This window comes from Phoca vitulina, unplaced genomic scaffold (assembly GCF_004348235.1).
Source record: "Phoca vitulina isolate PV1807 unplaced genomic scaffold, GSC_HSeal_1.0 scaffold7, whole genome shotgun sequence".
Classification (NCBI taxonomy): Eukaryota; Metazoa; Chordata; class Mammalia; order Carnivora; family Phocidae; genus Phoca; species Phoca vitulina.
In genome coordinates, this window is record NW_022589710.1 from 60833434 (window position 1) to 60848332 (window position 14899).

At 54.2% G+C, this 14899-nt stretch overlaps 1 protein-coding gene across 2 annotated transcripts in view; it reads right to left on the reverse strand.

The window, feature by feature from the left end:
• Positions 1-14899, reverse strand: part of ITPK1 (inositol-tetrakisphosphate 1-kinase) — a 158854-nt gene that overhangs the window by 119392 nt on the left and 24563 nt on the right. For both annotated transcript variants that reach the window (XM_032405827.1, XM_032405826.1), the window contains exon 2: positions 12000-12024. In XM_032405827.1, coding sequence (XP_032261718.1) covers positions 12000-12024 — 25 coding nt within the window. The remainder of the gene's footprint in view (positions 1-11999; positions 12025-14899) is intronic.

Below are 14899 nucleotides of genomic sequence, written 5' to 3' on the forward strand. Positions count from 1 at the left end.
TCAAGATACCACAGGAAAGGAGCTGCAAGGAAGCGCTGGTTTCAGAATGATGCTGAACCAGGAGCGGGGCACGGAGGTCACACAGGGACTGTGGCTCCAGCCTGCTGGGTTTTCTCTGCCCATGCTAGCTGAGGGACTGGGGCGAGCTCTCTCTCAGTTTCCTCATCTGTAAAGTGGGGATAACACAAGTTTATCCGTTCAATCGCACTAATAATAGTACTAACAGTCCCTCATTGTTGTGGGGCTTAAATGAGTTAACACGGGAGGGGCGCCTGGGTGGCTCAGTCGTTAAGCCTCTGCCTTCAGCTCAGGTCATGATCCCAGGGTCCTGGGATCGAGCCCCGCATTGGGCTCCCTGCTCGGCGGGAAGCCTGCTTCTCCCTCTCCCCCTCCCCCTGCTTGTGTTCCCTCTCTCGCTGTGTCTCTCTCTGTCAAATAAATAAAATCTTTAAAAATAAATAAATAAATGCGTTAACTCGGGGAAGTGCTTACGGAAGTTCCCAAACCACAGCAAGCCTGGGCTCTCTGACCCCCTCCCCTGCCCCGCTGTAGCAACTCAGGAGGCGCTCGCACCCATGGTTTCCTCCTCCCCTCCTCCCCCCAGGTCCAGGGGCCTCAAGGACCTGCCCCAGCACGGTCCTCCCTCACCTCCCTCACCTCCGGGAGGCCAGAGACTAGGACAGCACAGGGGGCGGTCACGGTAACCTTGGTAACCTCGAGGCAGTGTGGCAAGTCCATCCCTGGGTCCCCCACCCCTCCCTGACCTCTAGCAGGGAGCCACGCAAGGCATTTACAATGCAGTAAACCACCACTGAGTCCGCTGTGGGGGCTGCGCAGAGCTGCAAACCTTCTCCAAAAGCCACAGGGCTCCGTACGCCGTAAGATCTTGGTGGCTCAGACTCAGTAACGTCACTTCTAGAAGGCGACCCAAAGACAGAACCCGGGATGTCAACAGACACTCATGGCAGGACTGTTAGGAGCGTCAAACCAGAAACCACGAGAACCCGAGGCTCTGGAGCAGAGACACAGTCACAGAGCTGGGGACAGCCTGACGGCGGAAAACGGACACCACCCCCGGAACAGTCAGTTCAAGGCGATGAAACAGCACAAGTACATGCTCGTCCATCCCCCAAACGCAGGTCACAGAACCTACAGACACAGAAACGCCCAGCCCAGATTCACATGATAAGGAACAAATAGCATATTTCAGGTAAAGGTACGAGAAAAGACGAAAATAACTTTCCGATGATTATCTCTGCACTTTGACCTTTTTTAAAGCTATATACAGAAGAATGAAACTCGACCATTCTCTTACACCATACACAAAGATAAACTCAAAATGGATGAAAAACCTCAATGTGAGACAGGAATCCATCAAAATCCTCTTCAACATCAGCCACAGCAACTTCTTTCAAGACACGTCTCCAAAGGCAAGGGGAACAAAAGTGAAAATGAACTTTTGGGACTTGATCAAAATAAAAAGCTTCTGCACAGCAAAGGAAACAGTCAACAAAACAAAGAGGCAACTCACAGAATGGGAGAAGATATTTGCAAATGACACTACAGATAAAGGGCTGGTATCCAAGATCTACAAAGAATTTCTCAAACTCAACACCCAAAAAACAAGTCAGTCAAAAAATGGGCAGAAGACATGGACACTTCTCCAAAGACATACAAATGGCTAAAAGACACAGGAAAAAATGTTCATCATCATTAGCCATCAGGGAAATTCAAATCAAAACCACATTGAGACACCACCTTACACCAGTTAGAATGGCAAAAATTAACAAGGCAGGAAACAACAAATGTTGGAGAGGTTGTGGAGAAAGGGGAACCCTCTTACACTGTTGGTGGGAATGCAAGCTGGTACAGCCGCTTTGGAAAACAGTGTGGAGGTTCCTCAAAAAGTTAAAAATAGAGCTACCCTATGACCCAGCAATTGCACTACTGGGTATTTACCCCCAAAGATACAGATGTAGTGAAAAGAAGGGCCACATGCACCCCAATGTTCATAGCAGCAATGTCCACAATAGCCAAATGTGGAAGGAGCCGAGATGCCCTTCAGATAAAGAAGATGTGGTCCATATATACAATGGAATATTACTCAGCCATCAGAAAGGATGAATACCCATCATTTGCATCGACATGGATGGCACTGGAGGGGATTATGCTAAATGAAATAAATCAAGCAGAGAAAGTCAATTATCATATGGTTTCACTTATATGTGGAACATAAGGAATAGCATGGAGGACATTAAAAGAAGGAAGGGAAAAATGAAGGGGGGAAATCAGAGGGAAAGACGAACCATGAGAGACTATAGACTCCGGGAAACAAACTGAGGGTTTTAGAGGGGAGGGGGGTTGGGGGATGGGGTAGCCCGGTGATGGGTATTAAGGAGCGCACGTATTGCAATGAGCACTGGGTGTTATATGCAAACAATGAATCATGGATCACTACATCAAAAACTAATGAAGTACTGTATGGTGACTAACATAATAAAAGATAAATAAAGATTTATTCGAGAGAGAGAGAGACAGAGCACAAGCAGGGGGAGGTGCAGAAGGGGAGAGAAAGAGAGAGTCTCAATCAGACTCTGTGCTGTGTGTGGAGCGCAATGCGGTACTCGATCTCACGACCCTGAGATCACGACCTGAGCTGAAACCAAGAGTCAGACGCTTAACCGACTGCACCACCCAGATACCCCTGGGCTTTCATTTTTAAGCCTGTCCTTCTCTCCCAAGATTTCAAAAAATGAGCACACATTACTTAATGAGAATAAGAATAAGAGTAATCAAGAATTTTTTTTAGTTGTGGTTTTTTTTTTTTAACCAACACAGACACTCAGGGCTTGCCCTGTCCTGTGGGGACAGCTCAGTCCTTAATTCGATCACCCAGTGAACGGAGCATACAGCGGGGCCAGGCCCTGCACTCCCCAGAGACAAGAAAGTTCTGGTCCGAAGGAGACCTCAACTCACAGCTCCCGCTGGGCACAGAGGGGGTCTGCTGGGACAGCAGGGAAGGTGTCACGTCTAACAGCACAAATGAAAACACGACAGTGGGGAGGGCAATGCCAGCTTGCTAGCCAACGACTCAAGCCGCCTGGTGGTCTGCGAGGTGGAGCTGAAGGCAGAGCCTGCTCCTCTCAGTGCTGGCTGTGTACCCAGGGCCCTCCTGTCAATCTCCCGTCTCGCCCAGTCAGCCCCCCCAAGAGGTGTCCCCCCAACTGCGCCAGCACGGTGCGCCCAGCTGCACTGGGGATCGGGCTTCAGCAGCTCTGGGCTGGGCACTCTGACCAGCTCCGGACCACGCCCAGGGCAACGTGGCCGTGCCCACGGCCGGCGGACCACACTTTGAGTAGCAACACCCCAGATGACTTCACCTCCGAGCAGCCTCAAAACAGACAGCGACTTTCAAGGCAGAATCTTTGCTTCTGGCTCCTCTGGTTGCCCTTTCCCTCCCTATTCCCCCAAACTCCCCCTCCCATCTCTTTGCTTTCACATGAAGTATGGGGAGGGGGCCAGGGCGGAGGGGGCCAGGGCGGAGGGGGCCAGGGAGCCGGAGCCCAGCCTCAGCATACAGAGAGGCCTGGGTCCCACCAAGACACACTAGTGCCCAGCTTCCCTGGAAGGGGTGCTTTCTGTTTTAAGGACAAGCTCAAGTTGACTCAGCGAGTTGAAGGCTGGAGAGAGAACACCCCAGAACAGAGACTCACAGGCCTCTGAAGCCACAGGACTACCCCGACGTCAGAGACTGTTTCTATTTGCAACAGCGAGCCTAAAAAGCTCAAGAATAAAAATAAACCTGACAGAACGGAAACCATTCAGCATAGACAGGGGCGGCACTCAGCAGCTCATGAACATTTTCCCACATTGTCCTCCCAGAGGCCATCGCTCCTGAATGGCTCCTGAAAACATCTGAGGAGAGCAGACCCTGATTTACAGAAGGCTCCCCCCACCCCATGGTGGCATTATTGGAAAAAACACTCACATAAATTTGTCTAACACTGTCACACAACATACCTTAAGTAAATGACTGAGAATGAAGATAATTTCCAATGTTTTGAAGAAAAAAAAAGAAAGAAAAAAATGCAAACACCTACATTTCAAATGGTAAAAAAACAAAATCTATCTTTAAAAAGCAATTAGGGGCACCTGGGTGGCTCAAGTCAGTGGAACCGCTGACTCTTGATCTCATCTCAGGTCTCGATCTCAGGGTCATCAGTTCAAGCCCGGCATTGGGCTCCACACTGGGCATGGAGCCTACTTTAAAAAAAAATTAATGAATAAAAAATAAATTAAAAAGGACTTCAGCTCAAATCCACAGTAGTTAGGAACCCCAAAGTGTTACTTGGATGGAGTGATGTGGGGTGGGGCAAATAGACCACATTCTTTTTTTTTCTTTTTTAAGATTTATTTATTTGAGAGAGGGCAAGCATGAGTGGGTGGGGAGGGGCAGAGGGAGAGGGGAGACTCCCAAGCCGACTCCACGTTGCCAGGACCCTGAGATCATGACCTGAGCCGAAACCAAGAGTCGGATGCTTAACCGACTGCACCACCCAGCGCCCCAGACCACATTCTTTACACCAGGTGACGTGTTTTTCTAAGCAGCACTGTCTCACATATAGCCGTACCCCACCTCCCCCCATAAACAAAGGGTGAGCAACAATAAACCCGGATTCCTTAAGCTTCTATCAGGTGTCTTCAGTCCTGTGGTTAAGTGTCCTCTCATTTTAAAGATGATGGAAATGGGATCACACAGAAAACAGACTAATGGGAACTCGAACCCAGGTCTCTGGGCTCCATGGGGTGGGGGTCAAGCACAGCCAGGAACAACCTGGATCCCAATAATGGACCCCAATGACCCTGGAAATGTCCTGTACAGAGTCAGTTTCCCAATCCCATGGCCACCCTGCCTGGAGGTGCGGGGGTCTGCTGTCAGAGGTCAGGGTCAGGGCCACACTCCGGAGCCTTCAGAAGCCCCGCCCACGAGGAGGTGGCTGGACAGTTGCCATCGGCCCCCCTGCTGCAGGATGTCAGGCCCCCCAATAAATACCAGAGCAGCCCACGTTCCCGCAGCCCCTGACACTTGGCTCCAAAGCGCTGGGCAGAGGCAGCAGACGAAAGGCAGGCGTTCACAGGGGTCCACCCCTCCTGGGCCCCAATCACCTGGAAATAAAATCTAGGGAGGGTTGGTGGCAGAGGGAACCCAGCTGGGGATTAACCATTGGACGCCTTTAACTGTGTACCTTTTAAAACAATTTCTGGACCACTGAAAACATTACCCAAGTAACAAATACATTTTTTAAAGCCCAACAGAGACTTGAGCATCCATGAGCCTTGGTAAGAAGCACACGACTCGGCCCATGGGCTCGCCCTCTGGCTTTAAGTGAGGAAGCCCGCTGGCTCTGAACTCACGTTGCCTGGATTCAAGGCACCTGCATGAACCAGCCCTCCCTCCCCGGGCTGCAACCCCCCAGGCCCCACTGCACAAAATAAGTGAGAAGTCAGGGAAGTGACACCTCCCTCCCCCTCCCCCGCCACCTACCCACGCCTTACCCCCTGTCTCCCCCTGCCTTCCACTACTGCATTAATTCCAGCCAGACCGCTCACCACCACCACCACCCCCCCAGGCCATGGCCCCAGGCTCCTTCCAGAAGACCCAGCTCTCCACCCTCTGGCCCAGCCTTATGTAATCGTCCCCCATGTGCCCTCCTGTGGGATCTTCTGCCATGGCCTCTAACTGGGGCACACCCCCCCTCCCACACAGACACCCCTCAATGCCCTCCAAACCAATGCCCCGTGAACAGCTCACGGGCTCTCTTTAGGTCTGGCCCTGCCGCCCTCTCCAACCTGGCCACTTGCCAACTCCTTCAGGGCCAAGGCCCCAGTGCTTCCAAACCACTCCCAGTCAACAGACCCCCTTGCCCAGCTTCTGGGCCCTTCCCATCTGTGCTCCCTGCCTGCAATGACATTCAAGTCCCTCACTCCCCACCCGCACCTGGCCCAACGTATCCTATATCAAGAGGCATCAACCTCCCTACAAGGCCTTCCTCACCCTCTGCCCACCCCCCCTTTAGCTGTCCCCTCCTGTGTCCTCTCAGGCCCCCAGCACAGAACAGACAAGCCCCAGAGCGCCCCGGGGCTCACCCATGAGCTCAGGGACAGTCCCCACGGCAGCCCCCACCCAGATGCCCAGCACGCATCCTCCAGCTCTTGCCATCCTTCCATCTCTTTCTCAGTCTTTCCCTTTCTGCGTGATGCTCTCCACCCAACCTCCTTTCCCGGATGGCTTGCCCGGAAGCAGAGCAAACACGTATACGAGGCACTCCAACATCCCAAACAAGCAACATTCTGGAGAAACCCGGAGCAAAGGCCTGCTGCCGGCCCTGCGCTCTTCTGCAAGCTGGGGAACCTCCTTTCCGTCCTCGCCCGCCTGAGAAACAGCAGCTGCTCCAGAGACGGGCTTTCATCATGTCTGAATTCTCAAGGAATTTGGAAGGAGGACGGCCCATCTCTGCTGGGTAGCTGTACTTCCCACACTTCGGCTTGCTCCTTTGCATTCTACAATACAACTCAGGGCGCCTGGGTGGCTCAGTCGTTGGGCGTCTGCCTTCGGCTCGGGTCATGATCCCAGGGCCCTGGGATCGAGCCCCGCATCAGGCTCCCTGCTCCGCGGGAAGCCTGCTTCTCCCTCTCCCACTCCCCCTGCTTGTGTTCCCTCTCTCGCTGTGTCTCTCTCTGTCAAATAAATAAATAAAATCTTAAAAAAAAATAAAATAAAATAAAATAAAATACAACTCCAGCCCCTTCTCCTACAGCCGGTCCTCTCCTTCTCCTCCTGCGCTCTGCAAACACCTGGTGGAAAGCTCCAGGACGTGTGAGGCAGAAGGAAGGATGCAAAACACCGCTTCCTGAGGCTGGAGGTCGCAGGACAACAGAATGTGCTGTTCTCGCAGGCGAGAACCTCTCCTTCCATCAAATTCAGGGCTGCCCTAGCAAGCGGCGGTGGGGTCCAGGGACAGAGAACCTCCCAGGCTTCCCTCTCAAGCCCTCCCCACAGAGCAGGTCAGAGCGGGGAAAACGCTCCCCAGGTGACACCGTCCTGCAGGGCTGATGCGAGCTTCCCGCTCGGCCCTCAGCAGAGCCCAAGGCCACAGATGACCCAAGTGGCCAAGACATGTTTGCTCCCAACAAAGGCTCCCTGGGGGGAGGGACAGTGGTAGCTGTACCGTGGCTGGCACTTGGTGCCTTCTAGCACCTCTGTGTTGCAGGAGCAGAAGCAGAATGGCCTGGGGAGCAGGCGAAGCCCTGGTCGGGACTGTGGGCTTGAACCTGCCTCTTGGCCTGGCTCTGTCAGGACGAGGCTTATAGCCACCAGCCAGGCTCACCCTGCCTCCTTGGGGAAGCCTTCCTGACTGAACAATCTCTTCCAGACTGCCGACAGCGGAAGGCGCCGGGCTTTGGTCCCTGTGAGTCCCCCACACCTGGGGCCTGGGACTCAGCAGGCCCCCAGGAAAGATCTGCTTGCTGAGTGCTGCTGCAGAGAGAGCCGGGTCTTCCCAACCTGCTGGACACCAGGGGCCTCCTCAATGGCCAAGCAAGGCCTGAGATGGTGGGTCAGGGGCCTGTGTGCCCAGCATCCTCCCTACAATAACACCAAGGAAGAAACTGAGGCAAAGGGCTACCTGCGACCATCAGTCACCACAGGCAGCCCTTCAGGACGAAGGGGATGGGAGGCACCTTGTCCCACAGCGCGCTCCGCTCTCCCCTCGTCTTCCTGCCTGAGCCCCAACATTAAACAGAAGGCATGACTTCCACTCCTCCCGGCCTCCTGGACTCGGGGCTTCCCAGACTACATGAGCAGGGAGAACAGCAGGTTCTCCGTATCAGAGCATCACCTGGCCTCACAGAGCCCGGTTACGGGAGGCCGGTCGGCCTGCAGACAGGCCCACCACCTCAGTGGATGCACAGGCCGGGAGTCTGAGTGGCCCAGCCCGGGGGGGGCCTTTGGATGGCCTGGGAGCCGGGCCACTGCCCCCTCCAAGACGGTACCTGCTTCAGAGTCCGGTTCTGAGAAGTCAGTGGAGTAATGTTCAAAAGCAGTGGCCTTCACACGAAAGCCCCCAGAATAAATGTTTAAAACTATCTATCTATTTGTACATTTGCAAGCTGACATCTAAAATTTCTCATGGTTAAGTTTAAATACTTGTAGAGGATGTAATTTCCAACATATTATAAATATTAACATTTCAAAATAAAACTGTTACTGTTTCTCTTTTAAATGGATCCAATGGAATCTAAATACCATCACGATTTGAGATCCACCATCATCCATCCTAAAATTACAGAATCCGGTTCTTCCTAAACACTTGGAAATTTAGAAAAGTTCCTTTTGCATCCTCAAATTCCAATTTCCAAACCACATCCCTCAGTGTATTTCGTGTGTAAAGGCCTTTTACTGATTAGTATTAACACTACGAGGCAAAAAAAAGTAAGTATATAAATGCTTTAATTTTTTTAATTTCATGTGACCATAAAGCTCTGTCAGAAATTTTCTTCTGGACTGAATTATTATTATAGTTACTATTAGTACATAATTGATCCCTATGACAGAAACATTACAAACTGTACAAGGAATAAACATAAAACATTAAACCTTATTAGAAACACATCTCAGTAGAGAGACGAACAGGAATTTTTAAGAAGTATTTCATGTATCCACAGATGAAGACAGAGCTTATTGTCAATTGTATTTTTCAATTCTTACAGACCCAAGTGCTGAGACCACTTCCTCAAACAAATAAAAAGATGGAAAAAGATTTACATAGCAAATTCTCGGAGTTCCTTTAAAATGACATGCCAAGAGTTACAGTAATTGTTATCCAAAATCATTTTTAATGTTCTATCAGCTGACAACTGAATCAGGTCCTTTCGCAATGTTGCTGCAAGAAAAGAACTGGAGAAACCTTACCTGCCCCGAGATCACAGTGACCAGCCGCAAGGCCTCGGCAGGTTTGATGCCCCAGGGTCACGTCTGCTGTGGACAATGTAAAGAACAAGCCTCCCGTGCGCCGGCCATGGCGCCAACTGCTTTACCCAAATTAACTCAATTAGGCCTCACGTGATCCCAGGGGACAGGCACAACTATTATCCCCATTTTACAGATGGGGAGACTGAGGCTCCGGGCGGTTAGGCAACTGGCCCGAGGTCACACAGCCAGAAAGGTGAGCCCAGGTGGTCCTGCCCGTCACTGCTACGTGCAGTGGCTCTGTGGAGACGGGAGGAGGGCCGCTGTGGAAAGGATGCCAGGAAGGAGCACGTGTGCCGCGGGAACGAGCACGTGCAGGAGTTGCGGAGCTGCAAGATTTGCTTTCTGAAATGTGCTCCCACCCTCCCTTGGAGAGCTTACCCACAGATGCTTCTCGCAAGCACACGGCGTTGGTGCCTGGCCCACCACTGTCCCCAGTAGACGTTAACGCTCATGTTGTTACGACCACCATTCACTAGCAGCGGCAGAACTAATGCCCCCGACGCGGTCCCGACGCGGTCCCGACGCGAGGACACCGCACGATCTTACCAGCATTTTACCCTCTTGGTTCCTGACCCTGGGCCCCAATATCCTTTTTTTAAATAGCAGCCAGAGCCCAGGGGCGCCTGGTTGAGTGAGTCAGTTGGTTGAGTGTCCGACTCTTGGCTTAGGCTCAGGTCATGATCTCAGGGTCCCGAGCTCGAACCCCGCCCTGGACGCTGCGCTCAGCAGGGGGTCTGCTTGAAGATTCTCTCCCTCTGCCCCTCCCCCCGCTCACTCTCTCGGGAGCTCTGTCTCTCCGCCTCTCTAAAATAAATAAATAAATCTTAAAAAAAAAAAAAAAAAATAGTAGCCAAAGCCCAGGTGATAAGAGGCCTGGAAACATTTAGTAAATGGAACACTGAGTAAAACTAACGTGCAAAAGAGCCCCAGTTAGCAGAAAAACCATGGGCTCTGGAGACACACTGACCCACAATCAAACCCCGAGGCTGCCACTTACCAGCCAAGTTCCCCAAGGGCCATCCTGAGCCTCCGTTTCCTCATCTCTAAAACACTACTCCTGTCACCAGCTGGCTGCACAAAAAGGGACAATACCAATGGGGCAACGGACCCAAGAAAACAAGAAAGACCGGCGTTGGCTGACGGCACGCTCACTCCCCCCTTCCTGCCCCCCATCGGTCACCGACACCTCGCGTGTGGCAATCACCCATCCCCGGCATCCAGCGGCCCACAGGGGCCTGGCTGATTCTGAAAAACCAGCCAAGGGTCTCAGCTTCCAAATTTTGCAAAGAGTCCTTCTCTGCATCTTGAAATTCCAAGTTCTCCAAACACTGGGGGGACGCCAGGAGGAGGTGCAGAAAGAGGCGTCGCGGTGGGTTTTATTTTTAGGTATTGGTGTGGAAAGCGTCCAGTTTGGCTTCTCTCTGGTCCCCAGCCACCAGTTCCTCCCCGAAGTCATCACCAAAGTGAAGAGCAGACACATCAAGGAAGATTTTGCAACTCTTCTTCTGCCCGGTAAATTCTAGAACAATGGCTCCAAGCCTCCCGTTCCACCCTGGACTAAGTGGATTAAAGGTTTTAGTCTAAATCTTCCCAGGAAGCCATGTAAAGCAAACCCACTGCCCCCCAGGTTGCCCTCACATCCTGAAACTCCAGGGCCCTCTCCCCGCCCCTCCCCTCCCACCTGCGGCAGGGGTAGGAGCATCCCATGGTATGAGTCTGGGGTCTTCCAGGACAGGAATCAGCTATTGGGGGAAGGGCACATTTCTTCCCTTTTTAAGTAATGTGTTTGCTGGTGAGCACACGAATTCACTTCCTCTAAAAACTGCTCCCCACAGAAATTTCTGTGCAATCCCTGACAAGCGCTGTAGCTAACCTCAGGGAAGGCTTAGAATCCTCCCAGCAGCCACTACCAATCAATCAGAAATGGCCCCGAAAGCACATCTTAGCCATTCCTGAATTCTGACTTCTCCCTTTTAATGTCTAAGAAATTTAGGTCCACAGGAAAACGTAGTGCAGATCACGCAACTCTGCAGAGCCAAAATGAGCCTGGACGAAAAATCGACAGTCGATGAGGGGCTTCCAGAAACTACCTCCTCCCCGGAAACCAACCTCAGCCTCCAGGTCACAAGTTCAACCCGCTACAAGGAGGGAGACCAGAGGAAGAACTCATTCAGCAGCCCTCCACCAAGGCTTCCAGACAGGAAACCCAGTCCCACCCCAGCAACACTCCCCACGGCTGCTGTCAGAGTGTGTACATCTATTTTGGGGCAATAGAGCCCACCCCAGGCCCTGGGAGGGCTTCTCTCTCCATCCATCCTTCCTTCTCCAGCCCATGAGCACCTGACCCAAGTCTGCCCCAGGGTAAGGCGGCACGGGGACCAGGAGCGCCCCCCGCACTGACTCCGTCCACTCTCCAGAAGCCAGGTGCCCACAGGGGAGATCAGATGTGGCCGGACTGACAGCAGGGAGGGGACGCACCTGACCTAGGAGTCCTAGGGAGAAGGGCGGGGGGAAAGGGTCGTCTTGGAGATGATACCACTTACAAGCATGGTCCAAGAAAGGAGAGGGCTTACCCCCAGAGGGCCGAGCAGCCAAGGCAGGGGCCCGGGGGGCTCGTGCTTCCCTGGCAGAGACGGAGGGCAGACACAGACAAACCATGGGGGGCAATAGGACCCCAGATGCCTGGCTGAGGGGCCAGGCTCCCCCACCCTGCCTACCCCCACCCCCAGCCAGAGCCCCAGCTCTCCCCCACGGATGAAGAAACTGCAACTCCACAAACCCCGGAGACCACCAACCACAACCCACGTCCTGCCAGGGCAGAGATCACGGAGACTCCACAGGGGGAGAAGTTAAACATGAGAAGTGAGTGAAGGCGCTCAAGAGCCCAGACTCTTGGGGGAGAGGAGGAAAGGGGAGCCCTAAAAGGCCCACCCACACGAAAAACGGCGAGGGTGTGGTCTGTACTCACCTGCACCACTTCTATCCCTCGCTTCCTGTGGAGAGAAACAGAAAACACAGGTTACTCAAGCAGTCAGGAAGCATCCTTCCAGAACATTCACTGCAGCCAGCTGAAGGCATGGGAGAGCCCGCGGCTGCATCCCTCAAGCACAGTCCCCACAACAGCCCCATTAGCAGAGGGAAGGTTTGTGAACTCCTAGTCAGTCCTCAAGGCCGCCTCTTGGCAGAGAGAGAGAGTCGTTTCCCAGAGGAACTTGGCTGTCGTTCTACAAAGACCCCAAGTTTGCTGGTTTTCCTCACAGCCAGCTGTCTCCCTCTCCAATCTCAGGGGCAGCCCTTCCTGGGCACAGCTCCACCAAGGATGCTCCCCTCCACCGCATTTACCACCAATGGTCTGACCTTCCCTCCTTGACTCCCTCACCTCCCATGGCTCCCCATTTTCTCTGCTATCTGGTCTAACACCTTGGCCTGGCTTCCCAGGTCTGCCTCAATCCATCCACTCTCCCATGTTGCAGGAGGCCCCCGCTCGGCTCAGTTAGTGCAATCCTGGCCATCTCTAGCCCCCACTGACGCCCTATGCGTCCTCTGAGCCTGGTTCAACCACCACAGGCCTCGCCAATATTGCTGTCAGCCTGCCTCCTCCACCTCCCACCCACAATCCCATGGCCACTGTTCTCCCACACACACGCCCTAACTCACCCCACCCCACTACACACAGGGTCAGGGTCTCTGAGGAACGCCCAAAGGCCCCCTGCAACTCACCCACCTTTACCTCCCCACCCCAAGCATCTGGGCACACGGGCTGTGTCACTTCTCCAAGCCTTGGTCCACACTTTCCATCCCAGCCTTTTGGATGTGGCTCAGACAGAAGCTCTCCTAGGAAGCCTCCCCCGACCCACAACACCCTCGCCCCACCCACCTACCCAGAGCCAAAATACTCCCAAGAACCTGGGACCACCACCATCCCGGCCCTTGGTTCCAGAGTCCCGCTGGGCTGTCTCCTGGGGCAGGATGCTGGGGCAAGCACAGGGGTCTGTGTGGAACGCCGACGGCATGCCCATGGCCGTGACCATGTGCATCTTCCTGGGAAGAAAGGCCGGGGCCCCCCAGTGCTCAGAGGAGGCTGTGACCAGGCAAGGCTGGAAATGAGAGCAGGGACGATGGCAGGTTCGATGGCCGTGTGTACCGCGTGCCTACTTACGGCGGGCGCCTGGCATACAGACACCCCCTAAACGCAAATACATACACACTCAGCTCAGGGTCCTGTGCCCAGCCTGGCCCAGCACTCAGGGGCACACCAAATGCAAGAGACATCGCTCAGGCCCTGGAGGGGCTCACGGTCTAGGGGGGGAGGTGGGCACAAAGCCCCCTGGGCACCGTCACCATCCCCTCACACAACACAGCGGAGGTGACACCTGCCAATCCTACATTTGCTGGTTAGCTCATCCGAGCGTTTCCCGACACCTCCTGAGAGCCGGCAGCCAGCGGAGCCTCGAAAGGAAGCCGCTACAAGAGACAGCAAGACAGACCGGTTCGCACTGTGGGATACGCTGAGCCAGCCTTCCCCTCAACCCCCAACACCTCAACACAGCCCCGGGCCCTGAGGAACCCAATCTGAAAACCACAGTGGCTGATGCTTTCAGGGGTCCCCACCATCACTCAGCTTCTCCACAGCTCCAGAACAGTTCCAGAATGATGGCCAATACCCATTGGCTTCCCTGACGTCATGAGGGGAGAGACTGGGCACAGAGCACAGCCCTGGGCCACCAGCCCACAGCAGGGACACCTCAGAGCCTCGGCCCCACTCCCAGATTGTCCTGCTCCACCTGAGCACTGGTGACAGTGACTGGCCCGTGGCTACTTGACTCGTGACTGGGACTAACCAGGCTGGGTTCAGAGGGACTCCTCACTTTGCCCCTGGCCCTGCTCCAGGACAGAAATCTTGAACAGCTGAGGGAACAGCTCCTTGGGAAGTCCCCAAGGACAAGACTTGGGGCCGCACCACAGGAAGGACAGACGGCACCGAAGGGGACAGCAGGCGCGTATGGACGTGACCCGCACCAGGCGGACAGGGCCTCCACTGGGCTGTCGCCAGGCCCTGGGTTGTCCCTTTGAGTTAATCCTCATGGCATCCCGATTATCCTGGCGTGTGGCTCTCATCTCCTTCCGAGGCCGACTGCGGTCACTTCCAATCCGCCCACATCTGACACCGTCCCAGTCAGCTTGCCCTCCCCCAGTCCTAAAAAACAAACAGGACTCCAACTTTGAAAACACAAGAGACCCGTAACATAAAAGAAACAACAACGACAAGTTCACCTTGAGAACAGGCTGGCTGAAAATCTTAAGTGGGACTGAGCTCCCAAGAGCCAGACCAGCTCCTCTGGAGCTCAGAGCTCCAAGAACAGGATCTATCTCGACTCTGGCAGAAAAGAGGGGGGCTCCCCTTTCAGCCCACATCAGGCCACACGGGAGACACCCCCTCAGCCAGGGCAGATAAGGTGCACTGGGTGCTCTCGCCCGCTGACGCCTTCCTCAGCCCCAGCAGGGAGGGGCAGTGATGACCCGTTACTCGGATGAGCAAGCAGAGGCCGGGCAGCCTCAGGAAGTGTGGGCTGCCCCACGGCCGGGCCGTCACCAGCAGGCACAACAGGGCCTGCAGGGGACGCGCAGGGGACGCACAGAGGACGGCCAGCCTGGTCTCTGCGCCGCAGGGCCTCAGTGTAAGGGGGCGAGCGAGGAGGGGGGCAGGCAGGAAGTCACAGGCCCCATAGTGGAGGGACCCCACGCGCACCACTGCAGCCCACTCCGCAAAGGAGAACGTAAACCTGCCGGGGCCTCATTCCTTCCTCTGAAACTCCTGTGGGACCAACAGACCAACAACCCTCACTTCCCAAGCAGCAGGCTCCTGAA